Genomic DNA, 19,695 nt, shown 5'->3' with positions numbered 1-19,695 from the left:
GCTGGACTTGGTTCAAGGCATTTACAAGCATATCTGGGTTAGCGATAGACCAGTGCAGACATAGATTATCTATCGATTTCAATCTTCCTACATGTGCATTATAAACATGCTTTAAACGCACTTGCTAGCATTTCCAACAACCTCCCGATCTCAACCATCAGATCCCAACTCCCCTAATAATCTTGATTAAACCCGCAACAGCAACCCCCTTCTTCCCCTTCGACAAGTTGACCGTCTCCTCCTGCAGCCAAACCACAACCTCTCTGTATCCCGTCTGCTTCCTAACAAGAACCTGTCTAAAAGCCACCATCACCAACCACGCCACCTCCCCCTTTGTAACCATACACTCATACCCCGGCCACCTCTCCTTTCTGCTTTTGCTCGTCAGCAGCAGAAACGCAACATCAATCAATGACCTGATGGTATCTATCCCGTTTTGTGTCAGCAAACCCAACACTTTCGTGTCTCCACCAAGATATAAACTACCTTTAACAACCACCCCACCGGGCTGTCGTTTCTTCCCCATACACCTCCCATAAGCCCACATCTTCCTGGCGCAGACCACAAAGGCGGCAAACGCGTTGGCCAGCACCTTGGGCCTCGAGTTGAGGCTGGTATCAAAAAGGTGGATGCCCGACTGGAGCTTGAACGAGGCGAGGACCTTGCGGGAAAAATTGCGGCCTGGGCGGCGGGTGTGTTCTACTGTTAAAGAGTTGAAGACTATAAATGCTTTGTTAGTATTTTTGTATCACGGTAATACAACAACAGTAGGACGGGGGTCAATACCGCTTTTAGGGTTACCTGTAAGAGCGGTGTTATCTTTGGAGATTTCGAGAGTTTTGGTGTTGATGAATAGGCCCGTGTAGGGGAATTGAGCTGGTCTGTTGTTGTTTTTGGATTGTAAGGTTGGGAGAGTGGTGCCGTTGATGGTGACGGGGAAATTAACGAGGGACTTTGAAGGGTTGACGGTTACGCCGTAGGCGGGGACGCCAGAGTGCATTGTTGTGATGAACTGGGTTGCTTTGGGGAGGGAGGTGGTGATGAGGAGGAAGTCGTCTATCAGCCGGAGGAGCAGGCTGTCGTTGGTGTTGTCATCGGAGAACAAACAGGAGAGGTGGGTGCGCTCGAGGTCGGCGTAGAAGTAGTTGCAGAGGGCGGAGGAAATCACCGAGCCTTGAGGGATGCCGGATTTTTGGCGGTAGTGTTTCTTGCCTATGCGGATGAGGTTGTCTTTGATGTGGGACGTGGATAGAGACATCAGGTCCCGGGTGTTGTGGGTTTTCTGGGCGTTGGAGCGGTCGACGAAGATGGTGTCTTTTTTGGTCGGGGCGAGAGTGGTCTCAATGAATTGGGAAAAGGGGAGGGGGTCTTTGTTTGGTTGGGCTACCGAGGGCCAGCGGCTGGCGGCTTTGGCAGTGCTGCCTTGGCCAAGGACCATTTCGAGGGGGCTGACTTCGGCGTGTTTCTTGATTTTATAAAAGGCTTGCTTGGGGATCTGGCGGAGTAGTTTGATCATGGCGTCTTGAGGGATGGTATCGTAGGCGGCCGTGACGTCAACTTTGGCAAAGTAGAGCTTGTGGTATCCTTGGCCAAGGGAGGTTTTGAATGCCTTGATGCGGGGGTAGATGTCGCTCACTGAGAAGAGGGAAGATCCGAGACGCTCGGCATTTCGTGTCTGTTGTTTCGTTAGCTTAAAGGTCCAATCTCAAGCAAGGTTTTCACACACCCTCTCAAGCTTGAGCACCGAATTCACCGGCCCCAAATTAGTATTGATACTGTAGCTCAACCCAGCTTTCCCCCCTGGCCGCAGAGTCCGACGTGACAAATTCATGAGAGGTCTCATGTTGGTTTCCTTGGGAACCAGCCGAAGGTGGGCAAGTCCAAGTTTGCGGGACCCCAAGATCCGTAAAGCATCTTCCAACCTGACCTCCTCAAACATCCTGGTCTTGAGCGCGGCCATGGCAGGCTCGGCAACATACCGCCAGACGTCATGCCGATAGAAAAACAGACAATACTTGTCAACACTGGAATCAGTGACATAGAAATTGCTTCGAATCAAGGGTATCAAGAATGAATCAAACAGGTAGTAGAGAAACTCGTAAAAGATTTCGGTTCGTTTCTGCATGTCTGACTGCGAGCATTTTTGGTTGGCTAGTCCAGGAGGTGCGAGCCAGTCGATATCTTGGAGCTGGAAAGCAGTTAGCATACCGCGTTCGAAGATGTGCAGAGAGATTATTTGACCTTCATTCCCTGCATGACCTCATGCAGACACATGCTCTCAAACCGCCGCAGATGAATGAACTCGTGGACCTTTTTGAGAAGGCAGGCCTTGTTGTGCTCTTGTGCGTCGCCCTGGCCCCAGAACTCATTGGGAATCACCTTGGCTAGTATAGCCTGGCAAAAGGCCGAGACAGACGATGTTGGAGTTGCCAACTCCGTGAGAGAGCTGTACTTCAAGTTCCAATCCGGGGCTGCATTCTGCCGAGTCTTCTTCTTGCCCCGAGAAGCTTTGCCAGCTGGCCTTGATGGTGAAACTAATGACCTTTCCATGGAGGTGGAAGCCTTCTTACGGCTTGCTGTCAAGCCAGGTACCTAAGAGTGTGAGCGTTGGTACTAGCTGAATTGGGACGGGACAGCCTACTGGGCAATAGTGCTTCATCATCTCGGCATATGCGCAACGGCCGTGCAATATCTGAAGTCGCTCAACAAGATGTTGGACCTGTCCTCTAAGTCTCTTGGGAACGTGCCTGATAGGCTTTCCGTGCGTATCCAACTTGGAAAACTTCTCGGCTATCTCCTCTTCACGAAGGGTGTAGTCCTGGAACTTCTGAGTTGTCTTCTGGCGGTCCACAACCGACGTAAATGGATTATGCAGCCCAAATTGACGGGGAAACATGTACACCAAGATATGCACCACATTCCCGTGGTTAGTATCCTCTTCGGTGGGGGTGGGTGCCTTATATGGAAACCTGTTCAACACATCTAGACCAAAACTCAGGGGTTAGTTTTTGTCTTGGCAACTCCCAAATAGGGGTAAAAAGGGCCACTCACGAATGTGACGTAAGCCAAAGAGAACAGCGCCACGAGCATTGAGAGCAGCTCTGGCATAGAGCATACGGCTTCTGACAAAAGAGATCTCGGAGGGGCGCACGGGATTTTCTTTGTCGATGGGCTTTGCCTCCAAAGGGCTCAGTTCTGAAATGGGAATCCCACAAAGCTGTTGCATGTTGCCTTTGCCTGCTTTTACAGCCCGGAAAATGGCACAGTCGACAAGCAGGTCGATCATGATGCGCTCCCCTTCTTTGCCCAAGAGCATGAGAAGCTGTGGCCATGGCTTTTCCCTGAGGGCTTCTACTTGCTGATTGCGTTCTACTGCAAAGAGCCCGGGGATTGGCTTGCTTGGGGCGGCTGCCTCCTTCGGATGAGCATTCTCATTTACACTTCTCCGAAAGCCGTCGCATAACAAATGCTTCAACCGGACACCAGCCTCCTGCTGGGAGAAAAGAAGCCAGATAACAAAGTCTACAATCTTTGACAGACGGCCATGTAAGTTGGTGGACTATGCGAATCTCTACTACTCTCTATGACTTACATCGGATTGCGAGTACATGGACCTCCTCAGTCCATCTGACAAGGTCACATAGGATTCATCTCCTTTTCCCTTCTGCGAGAAGGCAATCCACTTCTCCCAGCGGTAGCTGTTCTTTCTCGCGGTGGCATCGTGGCGCCAGGCAACAAGTGTTGTGTCCAGCAGCTCTCCCAAGATAGTCTCCTCTTCAGTTGAAGACTTCTGGACAGAAGAGCCAGAAAGCCCTACTGTTGCGATTTTCTTGCGCCGGATGCGTGAAGAGGTTGGCAGTTTCGACAGTGCGTACTGTCGTAATGTTTGTGTCTCAGAATAGTACTGACTCAACAGCGCATGCTTGACAACGGCATCGCGTGGTTCATGCCCGGTCCTCTGGTGTTTTGCAGGGTGATCAGCAGAGCCGTTGTGAGTTAGTTCGCCACTATTGTCTCGACTCCTCTTCCCTTTGGCCGGTCTTGACGCAAGAATAGTTGTCATGATTGGAAAGTGTCGAAGATGTCCTCCAAGTCCGGTTTCTTAGTCCAGGCATTTCTGAGGGAATTAGATGACGGCTTCTGAGAGCTCAGGACCAACCAGCAACGGCCAAACATGTGCTGATGGCTGATTGGGTCATGGGGTCGCAGGATCCAGGATTCGAGATAATCCGTTGAAGGGAGTGGTGGGAGTGGTGGGAGTGGTGGTGTCGTGGTGTGGTGGGTGGGCGGGCCGGGGAAGTTGGCCGGGGATGAATGAGTGAAAACGGATGTGTGTCCGTTCGGTTGATTGGATATGGAGCGCGTGTGAGAGTCACGAAAAGTTGAAAAGCGACAATTAATACCGAGGCGGGCGAGCGGCACTGGTTCCTGGTGTTCAAGATGTTGTGTGACTGGCGGCGCGTCGGCGCGCGTCGGCGTGTGGCGGCGTGTGGCTCAAGCCTCAAACGGTCTGCGACAAGTCGTCTCTCCTGCTTTAACGGCAACCTGAAATATTTTTATTCTGAGCTGGATGTACTGGTTCCTTCTCACCTCATGGCCCTACGCCACACCTGCTCTAGGAGTTTAGGCTCCGGGTGTACAGTCTCGGCCACGAAGGGTCACTTCATCAAGAAGTCAGAGAGAGAGCTTAAGCTTGGCGGCCAGTCACAGCTGGTCAAGCTCAAGGGTCGGGCAGTCAAGGTTATCTCGGCGGCACAGCTGGTTGAACAGTGCGTCATTGGGCAGCCACACAGGGTTGACTTGTATTCATGCCTGTCCCTTAGCATTTGCGATTCGTTGGATCTGTTGTTGGCTCGAATTCATCATCTTCATGGATGGAAAACATCCCACCCCCTGGTGCCCCGCTACGGGCAGGGGCCTTCTCTCACATGTCTGCTCGTCCACACAGTCAACTGCTATGAACTGAGGAGGATTCGGATGAGAGAAAACAAAACATCAGCAAAAAAGTTCGGATGCCATGCCAAGTTATGTATCTTCTACATAATCGGCCGAAAACCCGCCGCAAACCCCCTGTTCAATCCCCACTGCACCGTTGAGGCAGAACGGGCAATTACACGATCATGATGGATGGCCCCCGCTTTCTGGGCAGCAGCACAGCTAGCTACCTACACCTTCAAACACTTTGAATCCCTTTCGATACTCACATGGGATAGAGCCCAGAAAAAGGTCGTATTCCTATCTTCTCGAATTGTTCGAGGAGTGGAGACACGGTTGATGCCGGCCAACACAAGCTGCGCAGCCGCAGAAGGTGAGCACATCAGCCTGATCCCCAAACGGGCAGCTGGTAAGTAGTATTGGATACACCTAAGGTTGTAGAGGACATCTACAGGGGGTCCGGGTAGAAGAGAAACCTTACCGATAGCCTGGGTAATTCCAAGACTTCCTTGTCATCCACCAACGCCCCTCCAACTTCCCTCAAGCTGACATCGCAAGGCAGCTTGTTCCTGTTGATTATGTACCAACTGCAACACTGCAACACTGCAACACATTCTTCTCAAAACAGAAAAAAGAAAGTAAAGTTTGCCAAAGTGCCCAGGATGGATGGGTATGACCATCTCGCATCCAGGAGAGCAGGAGAAAAAGGGCTCGCACCCGGACGATGGCACAGGATATGAGCATATATGTGTCGTCCCGTCTCTGTCGTCTCATTGATATTCCATAGGCCGCTGCCCGAAAGGCGCCGTAATTGCACAGAGGTTCTGAGGAACAAGTACGGATAGCGCACTGACTCTTGTAGCTGGCTAGCAGAGCGGCTAGGGTTCGGTGCAGTGAAGCGTTTGCCCCGTACTTTTTTGCTCTTATGGAGGTGGATCCCGGACCTGGTGTTGATGGAGGTGTTTCGTTCGCCCAGGGCTGTCCCCAGTCGCTTGTGCAGACAGCCAATCCTCGCGCTCGCCAGCACATCAACCTCGACGAGCCCCGACATCTCTCTCTCTCTCTGCCGCCTCCCCACACACCCCCCCCCCCAGTCACTTACCAGTGTCCAGTTGCCCAGTTATGGACGATGGCTCTCGATGATCATTGAATTCCGCACAGCCAGTCGCGGACGGAGCGTTTGCATGCACGCCGTCCACGACGTAACCTTACGGACCTCCACCACTGGCCAAACGACCTGAGAGTGATGGGAGCGAGACCATGGACGATGGCAGTCTTGGAGAGGAGGCGCCTGCTTCGCGCCCCGGCCAGCTCTTCGACCATCACCATCACCACCATAACCCCCAGCATCACCAGCAGCTTTTCGAATACCAACAACAGCACCACACCCAGCACCACCACTCCCACGACCCCTACGACCCTTATGAACACCACTTCCACCCCGGCGCCGATCTCGACCGAGACCTAGACCCCCGACCCGGCGGCCAAATACCCCCCCTCGCCTCGCATGCCGCGGCCTCGAACCTCCAGGCGTTTGCTGCCAATTCCTCTCTGGACGACTCGCTAGATCCCGACGACTTTTACCGTAGCTACCAAGGTGCGCAGCAGCCCAGGAATGAGTCCCCGCAAACCGTAGATCTCATGGCCCAGGCCTCGTCCAGCTCTCGACAGACGCCCTCTACGCGCTCCAACGGCAACGGAACGGCATCAAGGCCATCAGGGCTCCCCACGAACCGCAATGCTCTTCGACCGAGTCAGCGTGCCGTGTCGAACCCCGTCGACGACCGTTCGTCCAAAGCAGCCAACAGTTTTCCCACGAGTGTGAAAGAGATGAAAAAGAAGTTTGACCAGACCGCCACACAGCCCGGGGCAGCGACTCGAAAGCCACTGCCCAGGTCATCCAGCAGCACCAATGGAAGGGCCACTGGCACGGGGAGCAATTCGTCAACATATGGTTCCAGCAGAGGGACATCTAGTGTTCGGGGAACATCTGTCACTCGGGGAACACAACAACCGACCGATGATCAGCAGTCATTTGCGAGCAGGATCAGTCGACCTCGTACGGCAACGTCGTCACATCCACAGCCATCCAAGCAAAACCACCATGCCTCACCGAGGATTCCTGCAGTGCCCAAAGGACCGGAACCAGGCCTCTCCCGCCAGCCCGGCCTCTTGTTTGGTGAGATACTGCCTGAACACAACGACTCGGCCACAGTCGGCTTTGGGATCGAAAATGCCCGGCCACGGAGGACGTCCGAGTCTAGTATTCATCATTCAAGGTTACAGATGCGCAGTTTATCAGATCCAGACATCGAGCCTCCGTCACCCACCGACTGGTACCGCGGCGCCGCGCCAAGCGACCAGCAGGCCCTCGAGCATCCAAGCGTCAACACGAGTATACCCAAAAACCATAACCGAGCTCAGAGCGACTTTGCTGGATCCAAGTTGGGAATGAGGCGTCAGTTTCCCAATGAATCCGCTGTGGCCTCACCGATATCACCGACCTCGCCGACCTCCCCAACCTCCCGTCTCCCTATCATGGTGAAGAAGATCAGTAACCAGAGTGACAGTCCCGCCTCAACTCGTTCGAACTCCCCTTCGCTCAAGTACGCAGCTGCCAGCGGGAGAACATCTCGGCAGCATGTACCATCCAGCCGGTCGAGGACGCCGACGACCAGTGCGACGGTTTCAACACCTCAGATCAAAACACCAACAGCTCGCAAAGGCCCACCCTCGAGCATAACCACGACAGGCAGCCGGCTGAATGCCCATGTTGCTGTCACTCCTCCGAAATTGTCACCCAGTCTTCGTAGCTCGCGGCCACGGCAATCTGTGGCGACGGCCACCACAGCAGCATCCAGAATGCGAGCCGTAGAACGGGAACGAGGTTCGTCACCCCAGAGACAACCTTTGAGGCCCACTCCAAAAGCAGAAGGATCTGGCACACGGAGGCGCAAACTCTCTGTCGGGCCCATTGACTTTGCACAGCGCCGTGAGACTATCAAACTTGCCTACAGCAAGTCCATCAGAGACAGCCAGGCCAAGGAAGCGAGACAGGCTGCTGCTGACAAGAGGAAAAGGGAGCTGGAGGTGGTGGCCAAGATCAAATTGGAAGCAGAAGCGGCCACGATGGCTGCCGTCGCCAATGCCAATGCCGCCGCTGCCGCTGCCGCCATAAGGCCGGCCCGATCGACTGACAACTTGAGGTTTGTGGAGATTGGTATCGAGAAAGAGGCATCATCGTCGCATTTGCAACCACCGGTTGGAGACTCCCCAGCGCCACCAGTGCCTGCAACACCAGCTCCACCGGTCCCGTTGGAACCCCTGAGGTTGGAAATACCAGGCAGTTTTCCCAATGTTGGGTCATCTCATCTGGAACCAGAGGAAGAACCCATGTCTGCTTGCTCAGCTAGCACTGCAACGACCGAGTTCGAAATTGATGACCAGCCTGAGCCAGAAAGGCCAGAAAACACAGCTGCCATAGATGAAGCTTTGGGCATGACAATGCCTGGCCTCACGCAAGTCACCTTTGTACCAGAAAGCTTTCAACATGAAACTTCTAGCCCGCCGGCCGAGCAGGCCGTGGTTCCAGTATTACACAAGAAGGCGTCTTATCAATCTCCATTTGATGAGGATGAGGAGGTCGATGACGACAGTGTATCCATAAAAATTTCGCTTGACACGTCCACGGAGCCCCAGATGTCTCCCCAGCTAACACCAACCCGCACTGACTTTCAGCCGGAGCCTACCTCCACTGCCGCACCGAGCCAGGACGAAGACGATGAGTACGTGCCCCGACCGTACACATTTACCTCGGACAACTACGAAACAACGGTCACCATTCTCGGCCCAGAAAATGATTTCCGGCCGTTGCACCACAACCCGCCTCGTGTTGCCATGCCGGCAGCAGATCTGCCACGACAGGATGAACGACAGACGGCCGGCAATGTGACGATTGAGGCACCGGAAACTTCGCATTTGGAGGATGTGGTGCGGTTTGAGGAGCCCAGAATTGTGCTGGACAAGCTGGATCGGCTGGAAGACTTTTATGTCGGACCGCGTTTGAGTGACAATGTGGCATCGTTGCGTGATTCAACATGTACATCGTCAGATTCTGGAACTCCTTTTGACACGCAGCCACCACTGGCAGAGTACGAAAAGACACCAAACACATTGCACAGTTTGACTGTCCCTTCGCTGCTGGCACCTGGGAATCGTCTCAGTCAGAATTCTGCCTGGACCGACTTTTCCTTTGGAAGCGACGACCACAATGCCGGCCTACAAAGCACGCATTCTCAGCAGTCTCTTGGATACGAAAGCCAAAAATCTGGTTTGGAAGAGTTTCGATCTCACAGCCCGGACAAGTCACCGCTGGATAGGTCCGGTGCTGCTACTCCGCCCATGTTGGCCGAACGGCAGCGTAGCAGTTACCAACTCTATGCCCATGAAAAGGGAACGGACCGTGTCTCTGAAGAAGAAGAGTGCCAAACAGAAGAGCGCGACGAGGATGTGCCGCTGCCGCAGGAAGAACATGTGGCTGCGCGTCCACAGCGGCAGCCACCACCTCCTCCGTCCTTTGAGTTTGTGGAAGATGATCGAGAGACGTCTGTGTACGGGCAAGAAACTAGGCCAACAAGCTTCCTGCATCCTCAGCAAGAGTCGCGGCCACAGTCCGAAGTTCTATCACCCGATTCTGGATCGCAAGTCACTTTTGAAACACTCGACCGGTCCAATATTTCGGTTAATGACAGCGAGACGCTCACCGAGTCTGTTGTTGAGAGGCCATCACTATCGGCTGAAGCGCAGGAGGAGCAAAAGAGGCTGCGCCAGCGTCAATTGGTTATACGGGAACTGATTGATACCGAGGATGCGTTTGTCAGAGACATGAGCGTGGTTGAGGAAATCTACAAGGGGACTGCCGAAGCCTGTCCCAACCTGGACAGCAAGACGATCAAGTTGATCTTTAGGAATACGGATGAAATCATTGCTTTTCATGCCGCGTTCGTTGCCGAGTTCAAGGAGGGAGCATCTACGGTGTACACTCCCAAGGCCCGACGGTCACCTATTCTCACCCCTTCGGCTGCCCCGTCGATCAAGGACTCCGATTCAGCTACCTTGAACTCTGTTACTTCTTCTGCAAAGCCTGAGCTGGACGATGAGAAGGACCGCCTCACATCTATTGGGCCGGTGTTCTCAAAGAGCATCGAACAGCTAAAGGCTGTGCACGAGGTGTATTTGCGATCCAGTGACCAGTCGTCCAAACGCCTCGTCCAGATTCAGGAAGACGAGGGTGTCATGCTCTGGCTCAATGAGTGTAATGAGGTCGCCAAGGAGCTGACTTCTGCCTGGAATTTGGACTCGCTGTTGGTGAAGCCCATGCAGCGCATCACAAAATACCCAGACATTATCACACATCTGCTCAAATATACGCCGGCAGATCATCCGGACAGGGAACCATTGGTTGCTGCGCGGTCGGCCGTCATCGACGCCATTGATGAGATCAACAAGTCCAAGAAGAATTATGAGCTGGTTGGACAAATCGTCAGCAATAGGAAGCGCAAAGATTCGGATGTCCGCGGCATTGCCAGGGCTTTTGGAAAACGGGTTGACAAACTCCAGGCGACCAGTCCGAAAACGGCAGAGGACGAGGATTACAGGAAGCTGCAGCAGCAGTTTGGTGATGATTACCTCCGTCTCCAGGTGGTTCTGAGAGATGTTGAGTATTACACGAGGAACGTGTCGACCTATGTGCACGAATTCCTTCAGTATCTCTCGTCCATGGAGCTGGTGATGCGACTGCAGCCGTCTAGAGACTATGCTCACATCGAAAGTAAATGGGTTCAGTTCAATGTCTCGATGAGAGACATTGAGAAGATTGCGTTGGAGCGACATGTGAGTTGCCCGCCCCCGACTTCAGGTTCTTGTAGCTGCTAACGCCCAAAAGCTTTCTGATGTCCGCAAACACGTCATTGAACCCTTTGAGCAGGTCATCAAGTGCTACGGCAACCCTGGTCTGGCTATGAAGAAAAGAGCCAAACGCCGCCTGGACTATGAGAAGTTTGCCCAGCTCAAGGCCAACGGGAAGAAGGTGGACAAGCAGTTGACAGAGCTCGTGGAGCAGTATGAGGCTCTGAATGAGACGCTGAAAAAGGAGCTGCCCAAGCTTTCTGCCATGACTGCCAGGATTGGCAATATCTGTCTTGGCAAGTTCATCAGCATCCAAACAGCCTGGTATAAGATGTGGCAGGACAAAGTCAAAGCACCGCTCCAAGATGCAAGCCATGTTCCTGAAGTGTCGGAGATTGTGTCGGGCTTCCAGCGAGAGTTTGCGCTGCAAGAAGAGAGGGCCATGTTGCTCGCCATCTTGAATCCTACGCTGAGACCTAGGTTTTCTCACTCGACAACCGACGGCGGCGATAGCTCTTCGCTGCTTTCGAGAACAAAGTCTCGGCCGAGCGACCTCCAGCCAACTCGTTCCAGGGGGTTGTCCATCAACAGCGAACACGCCCCTACACTGCCAACTCCGGACTTTGTGAGACGCAACAGTGGCCAGTTCAGTCTCTCGCCAGCAAGCAGTGCGCTCCCCAGCCCGGCTCATTACTACCGAGACTATTACTCTGGTATCAATGGCAGCCATGCCCGGGTGAGCTCCAACTCACCGATCACTTCTGACCCCAACTCGAGGTCAGCTGTCGGCCTACCGATGCGTCCAGGCACGGGACGTAGCTTTGACTCGAACAGTCTTCCAAGGCAGAGCACAGAGTCAACTGTTATGACCTCGGCCATGGCAGGAGGAGGGCCAAGCAGGCGGGGTTCAAACTCGACCTACAACAGCTCGGCTTACCCTGGACCGAGTAATAGTACGGGGGACACACGGCGGTTATCGGGTTTGTTCCACTCCGCGCTGCCACCGGACGACGCAGAGGAGTTTTACCCCCCACAGGTGATGTCACGGGCATCTAGCACGCAGCGGAGCAGGGACGACAGCGGGTATAGAGTGCTCTGGCTGGCGGCTTCGCTGTTTGAGTTTCACATTGAGACGTCGAAGATGGAGGCAGGGTACCCTTATTTGACGTACCAGGCTGGCGAAGTAAGTTTTTTTCTTTTTTTTTCTCGTTTCCACCTTTTCTGGCGTTTCGGCGGCCAGATGAACACAATGCTGACCAGGTGGTTTTGGTTAGATCTTTGATGTCATTGCCGAAAAAGGTGAGCTCTGGCTTGCGAGGAATCAAGATGACCCCCGGGGTACGGTGGGATGGATCTGGTCGAAGCATTTTGCCAAGTTGGCAGATTCTTGATTTTTTTGTGTCTGTTTTGACTGATAAACCATTTCATATTTGTCTGATTATTATACCTCTACGAGACTAGGTGGGCTTGAGGTTACAGATCACACTCTCACGCACATTGCAAGATTATCTTTTTTTTTCTTTATATCAGCAACACTCACACACACGCACACTACAAAAAGGGCAGGTAAATGGCATGGCGGGTTAGGAGGGGGGGAAGGGGGGAAGAGAAGCAAATTTTTGAGCATGGCGTTGAATCTTTTTTTGTTTGTTTTCGAGGTGATTTTTTGTTGTATTTCAGAATGAAGGTATGGTGGGGGTTTGGGGGAAGGGGTTGGTGGCGGCGGCCGCGGTGGTGGTGGTGAGAGTGGAAACAACAATGGACAAAAGTGATATCCCCGGGGGAAAATACTCTTCGAATCTTTCTTTTCTTTCTTTTTCCCTTGTCTTCTTTTGGGGAAGGTTTTGGGGTTCGTTGGGGAATGGGGGCGATATTCTTTTGATTTTTTTGTGTTGTGTGTGTGGGGGATGGGAGGGAAGAGATGTTGTGGTGATTTTTGAGAGAAAGAGAGGGGGGGGTTAAGAGACAGTGTAATAACATTTATTTAGGGGTAGGGAGAAAGGAAGAGTAACAATAAGAGATACAAATGGAGATTACATAACACACATCAATGCTTTTCACAGGTTGGGCCCGAGTGATATTGTGATTTTGCGTTGAATGTTCATCACGGAGGGCTGAAGTTTTGGCTAGATGAGGGATGAGGAAGAGGGTGGGTTGGAAGACAACTTGAGTTGCTGAAGTTGGAGGGAAATTACTGGCACTTTTTGATTTCTAGGCCGCCTTCTTTGTGTCTTGGTTTCATTACACATCTATCTCTGTTTTCGATTACGAGAACTTACCATTGTTGGGTTTTCCTGTGTTTTCTGTGATACCAGGCGGCCACTGTCCAAGTCAAAAGAAAGCCCACGTCAACCCCTTTGAAGAACTGTTTGTGATACACAGCCAAGTCAACCAAGTCCACTCAAGTAACCAAGTATATCACTTACCCTCTCCCCTACCATCCCTCTTCCGCCATGGACACACGCCCACCCGATCCGTATATCTCATTGCGTCACCACCACCCCCCTCACCCTAGCAAGAGATCAGTCTGGCCGTGTCGTTGTTGTTACCGTCGATGAGGCCTATTTTGTTTCTTGTTTCCCCCGTCATATCCTCCTCAAATAGCCATCGAGTTAGTTACCCAATCTGTCTTTAGCCTTGTACCCGAGTGTCTGTGTCCAACTCTTTTGGATAGTGGCGGTCTCGAAATGGTTTCCCCTACCTCGGTATTCTCGGGTTTCATGACGAGGTCGGTTATGGATGAAGTAGGTTAGTTGACGGATTTGACATCGTCATAGCTGAGGTGGAGCGGTATGAGCAGAGAGATCATAGCCACCGGTGGCCGCAAGAGAACGACGTTGAGGACAGGGCTTGGGTGGGGGGTCTGTGGTTTTGTTTCTGGTTGTTCGTGATCGTGGTTTCGTGCGTGTGTTATTCTACCAGAAGCTGGGTGTTGTTGGGTGGTTGAGTGGGTGGTAGTGTTTCGATCGATGATGGACTTGGCCGGAACTCAACAAGAAGTGGGTGGTGATGACAGAACTCTTGTTTCGAGAAGTCTGACCGTGGTGCCGTGAAGGGGAGATCCGGTTGAAGGGAACGCTGAACATAGACAGCAGGATGGCTATCAGGTTACTCATCTAAACAGGGTAGACTGTGGTATCGCCAAAGACGGCCTGCCTCAGGTTCGGCCTCGGGCTCGGTATGCCATCTTCCAGACTCGACTCTGAGGTGGGCCGATTCGTTTGCGTCATGCCCATCCTCCTGTTTCGGTTCGTGACAAAAAGGCCGTGTTCTATCGTGCGAAGCTCCGTCGAGCCGAAGGGTATCTAGTCGTCCGCCTTCATCGGCAAGAGAAGAGAGTGGCATTCCGAGTGCTCACTCATAACTCGTTCCCGAGTGAACTGTCCAACAATCAAGAAAGTAGGTAGTCTCCAGTTTCGAGGCGTCGATCGTGGAGTCCCAAAGTGGACCTGCCTCACAGCATATCTCTATGCGCGATGTCCTAATTCAGGAAATCACCTCGTCTTATGAGGCTGAAAAAGGAGATCTTCCGAGTACGTGTGTAGTTTGTCGATTTCTAACGGAGCAGCACTACCCGTATGATAATCCCAGCTCGCTAGCTAGGCGACGTGGTACACTTTCACTAAAAAATCCCCGCAAGCCCTCGGTGTAAGTATGTAGTAAAGAAATATAAGTGAATTGTCATCATCAACCCAAACCTGTGTGATCTTCATCAAGGTAAAGTCTAGTCAATGATTGTAAATCGTTCGGCCAGGGGGTGGCACGACCTTAACCCCCCTCCCATCTTCTCCCTCACCCAACTTGTATGTCGTGACCGCCGACCACCGCACCATCTCTTCGGCGCTCTTTCATGCCGTTCATCATGATCCCCCCCCCCCAGGTGATGAAGATCATGAAGCTTCTGGAAGTTCTTTCCCGTCAGACCCAGAGAGTTCGGTTATCGTCATCGTCCGTGGGGTGTAAGCATCTGTGCGTTCAGCCTGGGCGCGCAGCATTGCGTTAATGCAGATCAGATGTAGTTGCTACAAATTCGAAGATCAGTAGCAACGCACGGACTCGGTGGATAGCTCAACGGTTTTTTTTTTTTTTCGAAGGAACGTCATGTTAAGAAAAAAGCGAGGAATTTGCCGATTATGGTAAGTTGGTTGGTTATGTGAGAGAAGCTCCATTCGTCCAGGGAAGTCCACCACTAAACAAGCAACGTTGCGATAGCTGAAAATGTAGGAATCATAGACAGTCCCAAAATTCTAGATATTCTCGGCTAACAAACGATGATAATAATGGCAAAAGCGTGGCCTTAAAAGCTATATAAATTGAGAGGGTTAGGTGAGCCCCGTTCCTTGCAGCTGGCAAAACCAAACGTTGAACTGATACGGGCGGCTGATACGGTGCAATATTGCCAGATAGGAGGTGAGCCAAACTTTGTCGAGTCTGGGAGACATGTGCCCCGGGGAGCACCCGCCTCGTTTGCCACGACTCAAAAGAGGTCATGACTTGGGCCAGACGCAGGCGAAGGATTTTCACAACCGTAAACATCTACCACAACCATCATTGCTTCACCAGTCACCGAGCGTAACCACTGGAGCTGTTTCAACGAATCCATCTTGTTCTCCATGCGGCAGTCATGAGCGAGAAGTGTCTGGGTCAAAACCAACCAAGACCTGCGGGTCGACCCAGAGTCTGAGATCTGTTGGGTGGAAGCCTCCCGCGCTTGTCGGTTTGCCCTTCTCACGACCGTTGCTTCCCAGCCCGGATCGAGCATTTTGGCTCGCTCATCACTTGCTTGGCTCCTCTACCGCATGGTCACCACAGAGGCCTCATCTTCGGGGCAAGCGGTATGATTTTCCCCGCGTTCTAAGCACCTATCCATACTCAGGCCCACCATCTTGAAGCTTCTCCTGTCCACAAAGGGGGTGCTGCTCACTCTACGTGATCCCACAGACCAGGATGCCTGCTCTCTCCGCCTATGAAAACGGAGGTCGACACACACTGTGTGGCACCAACGTTGAGGGCACCAGACCACTTTACTGTCTGCTATTGCTGTCTGATCTTATATCTGTCGTGGTCGGATGAGCCTGAGCTGGTCAGTAGGCTTGTGTGGCCGGTCAGTCAGCGGTTGCACCGCGAAATGGGATCGCCATTGGACAAGATGCTTCTCCACCGGCCTCAAGAACCAGAGAATCGCCATCCTGGTACCGAATCCGGCCCCATTCAGAGCAGCCAAGTCCCGAAGACAACTTCCTCTTTGGCCAAGGCACCTCTGCAGTGTCCTGCTAGTGAGAAACAAAAGAGCAGAGTGGCAAAGGGGGGGTGGGCTCCATGAGGAGGGGTCCTCTTATCAAGACAGGGTTGCCGTTCTGCTCAAGGGCGAGAGTGACAAGAGGGCAATAAGCCAGCTGGGCGGGGATCACCAAGCCCGTGACACTTTGTTCGTTGAACTCCCCAGAACGCTTCCATAAGGCCTTCCCACACCCGACATCCCACGTTGTGGCGCTGAGCGAGGAGTAACACAAGGCAGCTACCCTCAAAGCAATGGGGACATGGATACCTTGATAAAATCCGCGGCACGATGGGATGTTTGTCGTTGGCATGTACCATGACCCAAATAATGGGAAGCGGGAAGCGGGAAGAGACGAAAGTGAATGATAAATTATAGAAACAAGATACTTGCGGTGTCCCTACACCGCTCGATGAACTGTATAGGCTGGAGAGGGTAGGCTCCTGAACATACGCCCAAATCCTGCTCACAGGGGGCCACGCCTTGGGGGCTAGAACTCAGTTTGCCAAAGCTTGCTCGTGACCAGCAGTGCGTTGAAGATCCATGTGGCCCATGATGTGTGACAGGCGTCCGGGAAGGGGTAGAGGTGTGCCTGGATAAGAACTTCGGGATAAATGAGGGCCACAGAAGCACTGCGAGTCGGTGCCCAGATTGGCAGGCAGAAACAGAGTGGGTTATCTGGGATGGGCTTACAAGCCAGACACTATCTAGCAGACGGGTCAGTGAGGGTTTGTGAGACGGCACGAGGTGGAGTTGCTCACCCAGTAATCCAAATGAAACCAAGAGGAGGTAAACACGTACTGGTGTCGATTGACTGCTGGCTGACTGCAGATCGGAAGCCGTATGTATGTATGGATGTATGTATGTATGTATGTATGTATGTATGTATGTATATATGTATGTATGTAGGTATGTAGGTATGTAGGTATGTATGTATGTATTGCACAGTACATATCTGCGCATCACTCGAGCCGGCCAACAGGGATGTCGACCCTCTCGCGCCTAAACTGGATTCTCATCAATGCAGCGGGGGCGCGAGTTGACGCTCGCTTTTTGCAGAGGGAGAGAGACGTAGCTTTGAGGATCTGACCATGGCTCTCGACGATGTTCCCAGGTTGTGCGGGGGACAGAAAATCTCGGATCACCGCGACATATCCGGGCTTGATGAATGTCAATGTGTTACCCGGTGCCGCAAGAGCGGGTTCTGGCGTCGGTTGAGTGATGTCGCATAAATGCGCATGGAAAGGGAGTTCCCGGACTGTTTGAAGTGCACGGATCTGGAACCTTTGGAAGCTTTCGATTTTCCCTCAGTGTAGCATGTCAAGGCCCAACATCTCTCTCGTCAGCTAACTTCAAACCCGGAGAGCGCGGGTATCGAAGATGATGAAGTGAAGGGTCTGAGTTTGCGTTGCGGTAGCAGATATCTTTGATGGTTGTCAACAGTCATGGTAAAGGGTGTGTCGAAGGTTTGGCATACAAGACAATGTCATTGGTTGGTAGAAATTGGTGTTTCCAAGCAAAAGCCATGAACAAAAAGTCCTAGGGACTATCTCAAGGGTCAACATCTTGGAGTGAATACAAGGTATTGGGGAGCATGAATTAGGCTGGGCGCCCGTAGCCGCGGAGGATGCTATGCTCCATGGCTCACTACGTTGTGGATCGAAGATATGCAGACGCTCGCCTGAAATCTCAAGATATTGATGGTGGCTGAGTAGTCGGCTCGTCGTTAACCGTCTCCTTGGGCGTGGACTACCACGAGTGATGGATCCTGACATGTGCTTGGCCGTCCTCCTAATGTCTTCTGCCGCATGCAGGAATGCTTGCATGCAAGTCGTGTGTGGCACCCGAGATGTCGGCGCATCTGACGATATCTCTTGTTCCTGTCTGTACTTTGTTTTCCATGGCGTCCGTGGCTCGGTGGGCGAGGCCGTCTTCAGCCGTCAGTTCCATCCATCCCACGCGGTCGGGTGACGGGCAGGCGAGACGAGTGATTTGTAAAAAGACAATACAAGGTTGCATGACGCACGCTTCGACTGCAGGTGCACCGGTGCTTTGCTGGCGATCCGGGACTTCAGACGACCGCTTTTGGCTTCTTGTAACTGTCGAGTTTACCGTTTGTGGCCGTTACGGCCCTCCTTTGGGGTTCTTTGCTTGGGGGATCTCCAAACCTGATGATTCTTGGCACCGGAAGGCGCCATACGATGTGCTTAGCGTGCCCTGGCACCGCTGTCGTTGCGGCGCTGTGCAGCCGCCTGTCAGTGACTGCCTGAGTGACCCCCGCCTGGCGCCACACAGACACCTCATCCATCCACATTTTGTCGATGGAGACAGTGTGCAACGGCACTGTGTTGGAATGCTTCCTTTGACAAGCGAATATTTATTACCCCAATTTTGGAACTTGTAGAGTGCCTGGCACACTTCTCGGGACGCCCCTCGTCCCCTACCGCCGTCGTGATGGTGTGAACAGGCAGTGAGAGGGTAGACCGTCGCCTTAAAGTTCGAATTCCGCGCCGCGGCTAGAATCAAGGATAGGAAGATGTGCAATATAGGTCTGGTGGAGGGACTCTTCTAGACCTGCCGTCTCTGTCACGGTGAGCAGAGGAACTTTGGCCCTAGTCACGCGAGATGCTCTCCAGCATACGATATAATTACGGCCAGTGCTATTCTTGGAAAATAGCGGGCCGTTGACGGTCGCCCTTCGGGGATCGAGAGCTGATCTCTCTTCCCTGGCAGCCCGAACCAAGATGTCTAGATGAGGGGGCCCAATATCGAGGACGACCCGACCAGGTAGCTGATAGATTGTATGTTGGACTCAACTCTGGCAGCTGCGGGGGGTCCTGCGGCGATTACGGAGCAGCAGCTCGAAATATGTGCGCTTGCAGACAGGTCCAAGTGGTTGTCAAACTTTCTCTGATTGGGTAGAAGGAAGCTGTGAACCTTTATGTCGCACGAATTATAGCCTCATAGAGCAAGGATCCATGGTTGAAGGAGGTGGTCACACTCATCTTTCTCGCGACCGCGTCTGCGCGGTTCCTCGACGAGGCGGCTCGATTTGCTTGCGAAGTGAGATTGCGAGAGAGTTCGTCTTCATCATCAAATAGGAACGCCGCCAGCTTTCCGTGGGATTACGCCGCTCTTGTACGCTCACGAACCCCTCACGAGGCACACACGCCCCCAGCATAGTGCGTTGCTTCTCCAAGTGGTGATGAAAGAGGTGAGGGGAACTGGTGGCAGCACCCGAGGCATCCGTCAGCAGCGGAACCCGGCCGAGGGGCATGAGAATAGCTATGAGGACCTGCCTCTGCTGGACGTGGATAGATGAAGCTGTCAGGGATGGCAGCGGGAGCTTAATTGCAATTTAGACCAACACCATCTTGTGACTGGCAACCGACAGTGTGGGATTGCCCACCTGCCCCCGTGGAGCCATATACCGGATTCTGAGCAGCCAATGGGGCGGCAAGGCCAGCTTCATGTTGCTGTACCGGTGAGGAAGCTGGTTAGAAGCCCACCTCGGAGCCAGGTTGAGTGTCGCGCATTACTTGTCGCAGCCTGTGCATAATCGCGGTGTTGAGATT

The 19,695-nt window shown here is 52.9% G+C and overlaps 3 protein-coding genes across 3 annotated transcripts; 1 reads left to right on the top strand and 2 right to left on the bottom strand.

The window, feature by feature from the left end:
- Positions 1-71: 71 nt before the first annotated feature.
- EST2 (Telomerase reverse transcriptase) lies at positions 72-6,860 on the bottom strand. The gene is given in 9 exon segments (XM_062874036.1): positions 72-426; positions 487-720; positions 787-1,675; positions 1,727-2,188; positions 2,242-2,592; positions 2,642-2,982; positions 3,052-3,559; positions 3,593-4,463; positions 4,474-6,860. 8 exon segments carry the CDS (start codon positions 4,061-4,063, stop codon positions 158-160), a joined length of 3,525 nt encoding a protein of 1,174 aa, XP_062737142.1. The 5' UTR covers positions 4,064-4,463; positions 4,474-6,860; the 3' UTR covers positions 72-157.
- QC761_107610 (uncharacterized protein) lies at positions 5,354-12,874 on the top strand. The gene is made up of 3 exons (XM_062874035.1): positions 5,354-10,827; positions 10,880-12,025; positions 12,117-12,874. Exons 1-3 carry the CDS (start codon positions 6,196-6,198, stop codon positions 12,231-12,233), a joined length of 5,895 nt encoding a protein of 1,964 aa, XP_062737141.1. The 5' UTR covers positions 5,354-6,195; the 3' UTR covers positions 12,234-12,874.
- A 3,618-nt stretch (positions 12,875-16,492) lies between these two features.
- On the bottom strand, positions 16,493-17,073 carry QC761_107605 (uncharacterized protein; the record flags this gene model as incomplete). The annotated part of the gene is made up of 3 exons (XM_062874034.1): positions 16,493-16,827; positions 16,882-16,971; positions 17,016-17,073. 3 exons carry the CDS (start codon positions 17,071-17,073, stop codon positions 16,493-16,495), a joined length of 483 nt encoding a protein of 160 aa, XP_062737140.1.
- Between the last annotated feature and the right edge of the window lie 2,622 nt (positions 17,074-19,695).

The sequence above is a fragment of the Podospora bellae-mahoneyi genome (assembly GCF_035222275.1).
Source record: "Podospora bellae-mahoneyi strain CBS 112042 chromosome 1 map unlocalized CBS112042p_1, whole genome shotgun sequence".
In the NCBI taxonomy this organism is placed as follows: domain Eukaryota; kingdom Fungi; phylum Ascomycota; class Sordariomycetes; order Sordariales; family Podosporaceae; genus Podospora; species Podospora bellae-mahoneyi.
The sequence above is the reverse complement of the archived record's forward strand: the minus strand, read 5'-3'. Positions and strand labels throughout refer to the sequence as shown.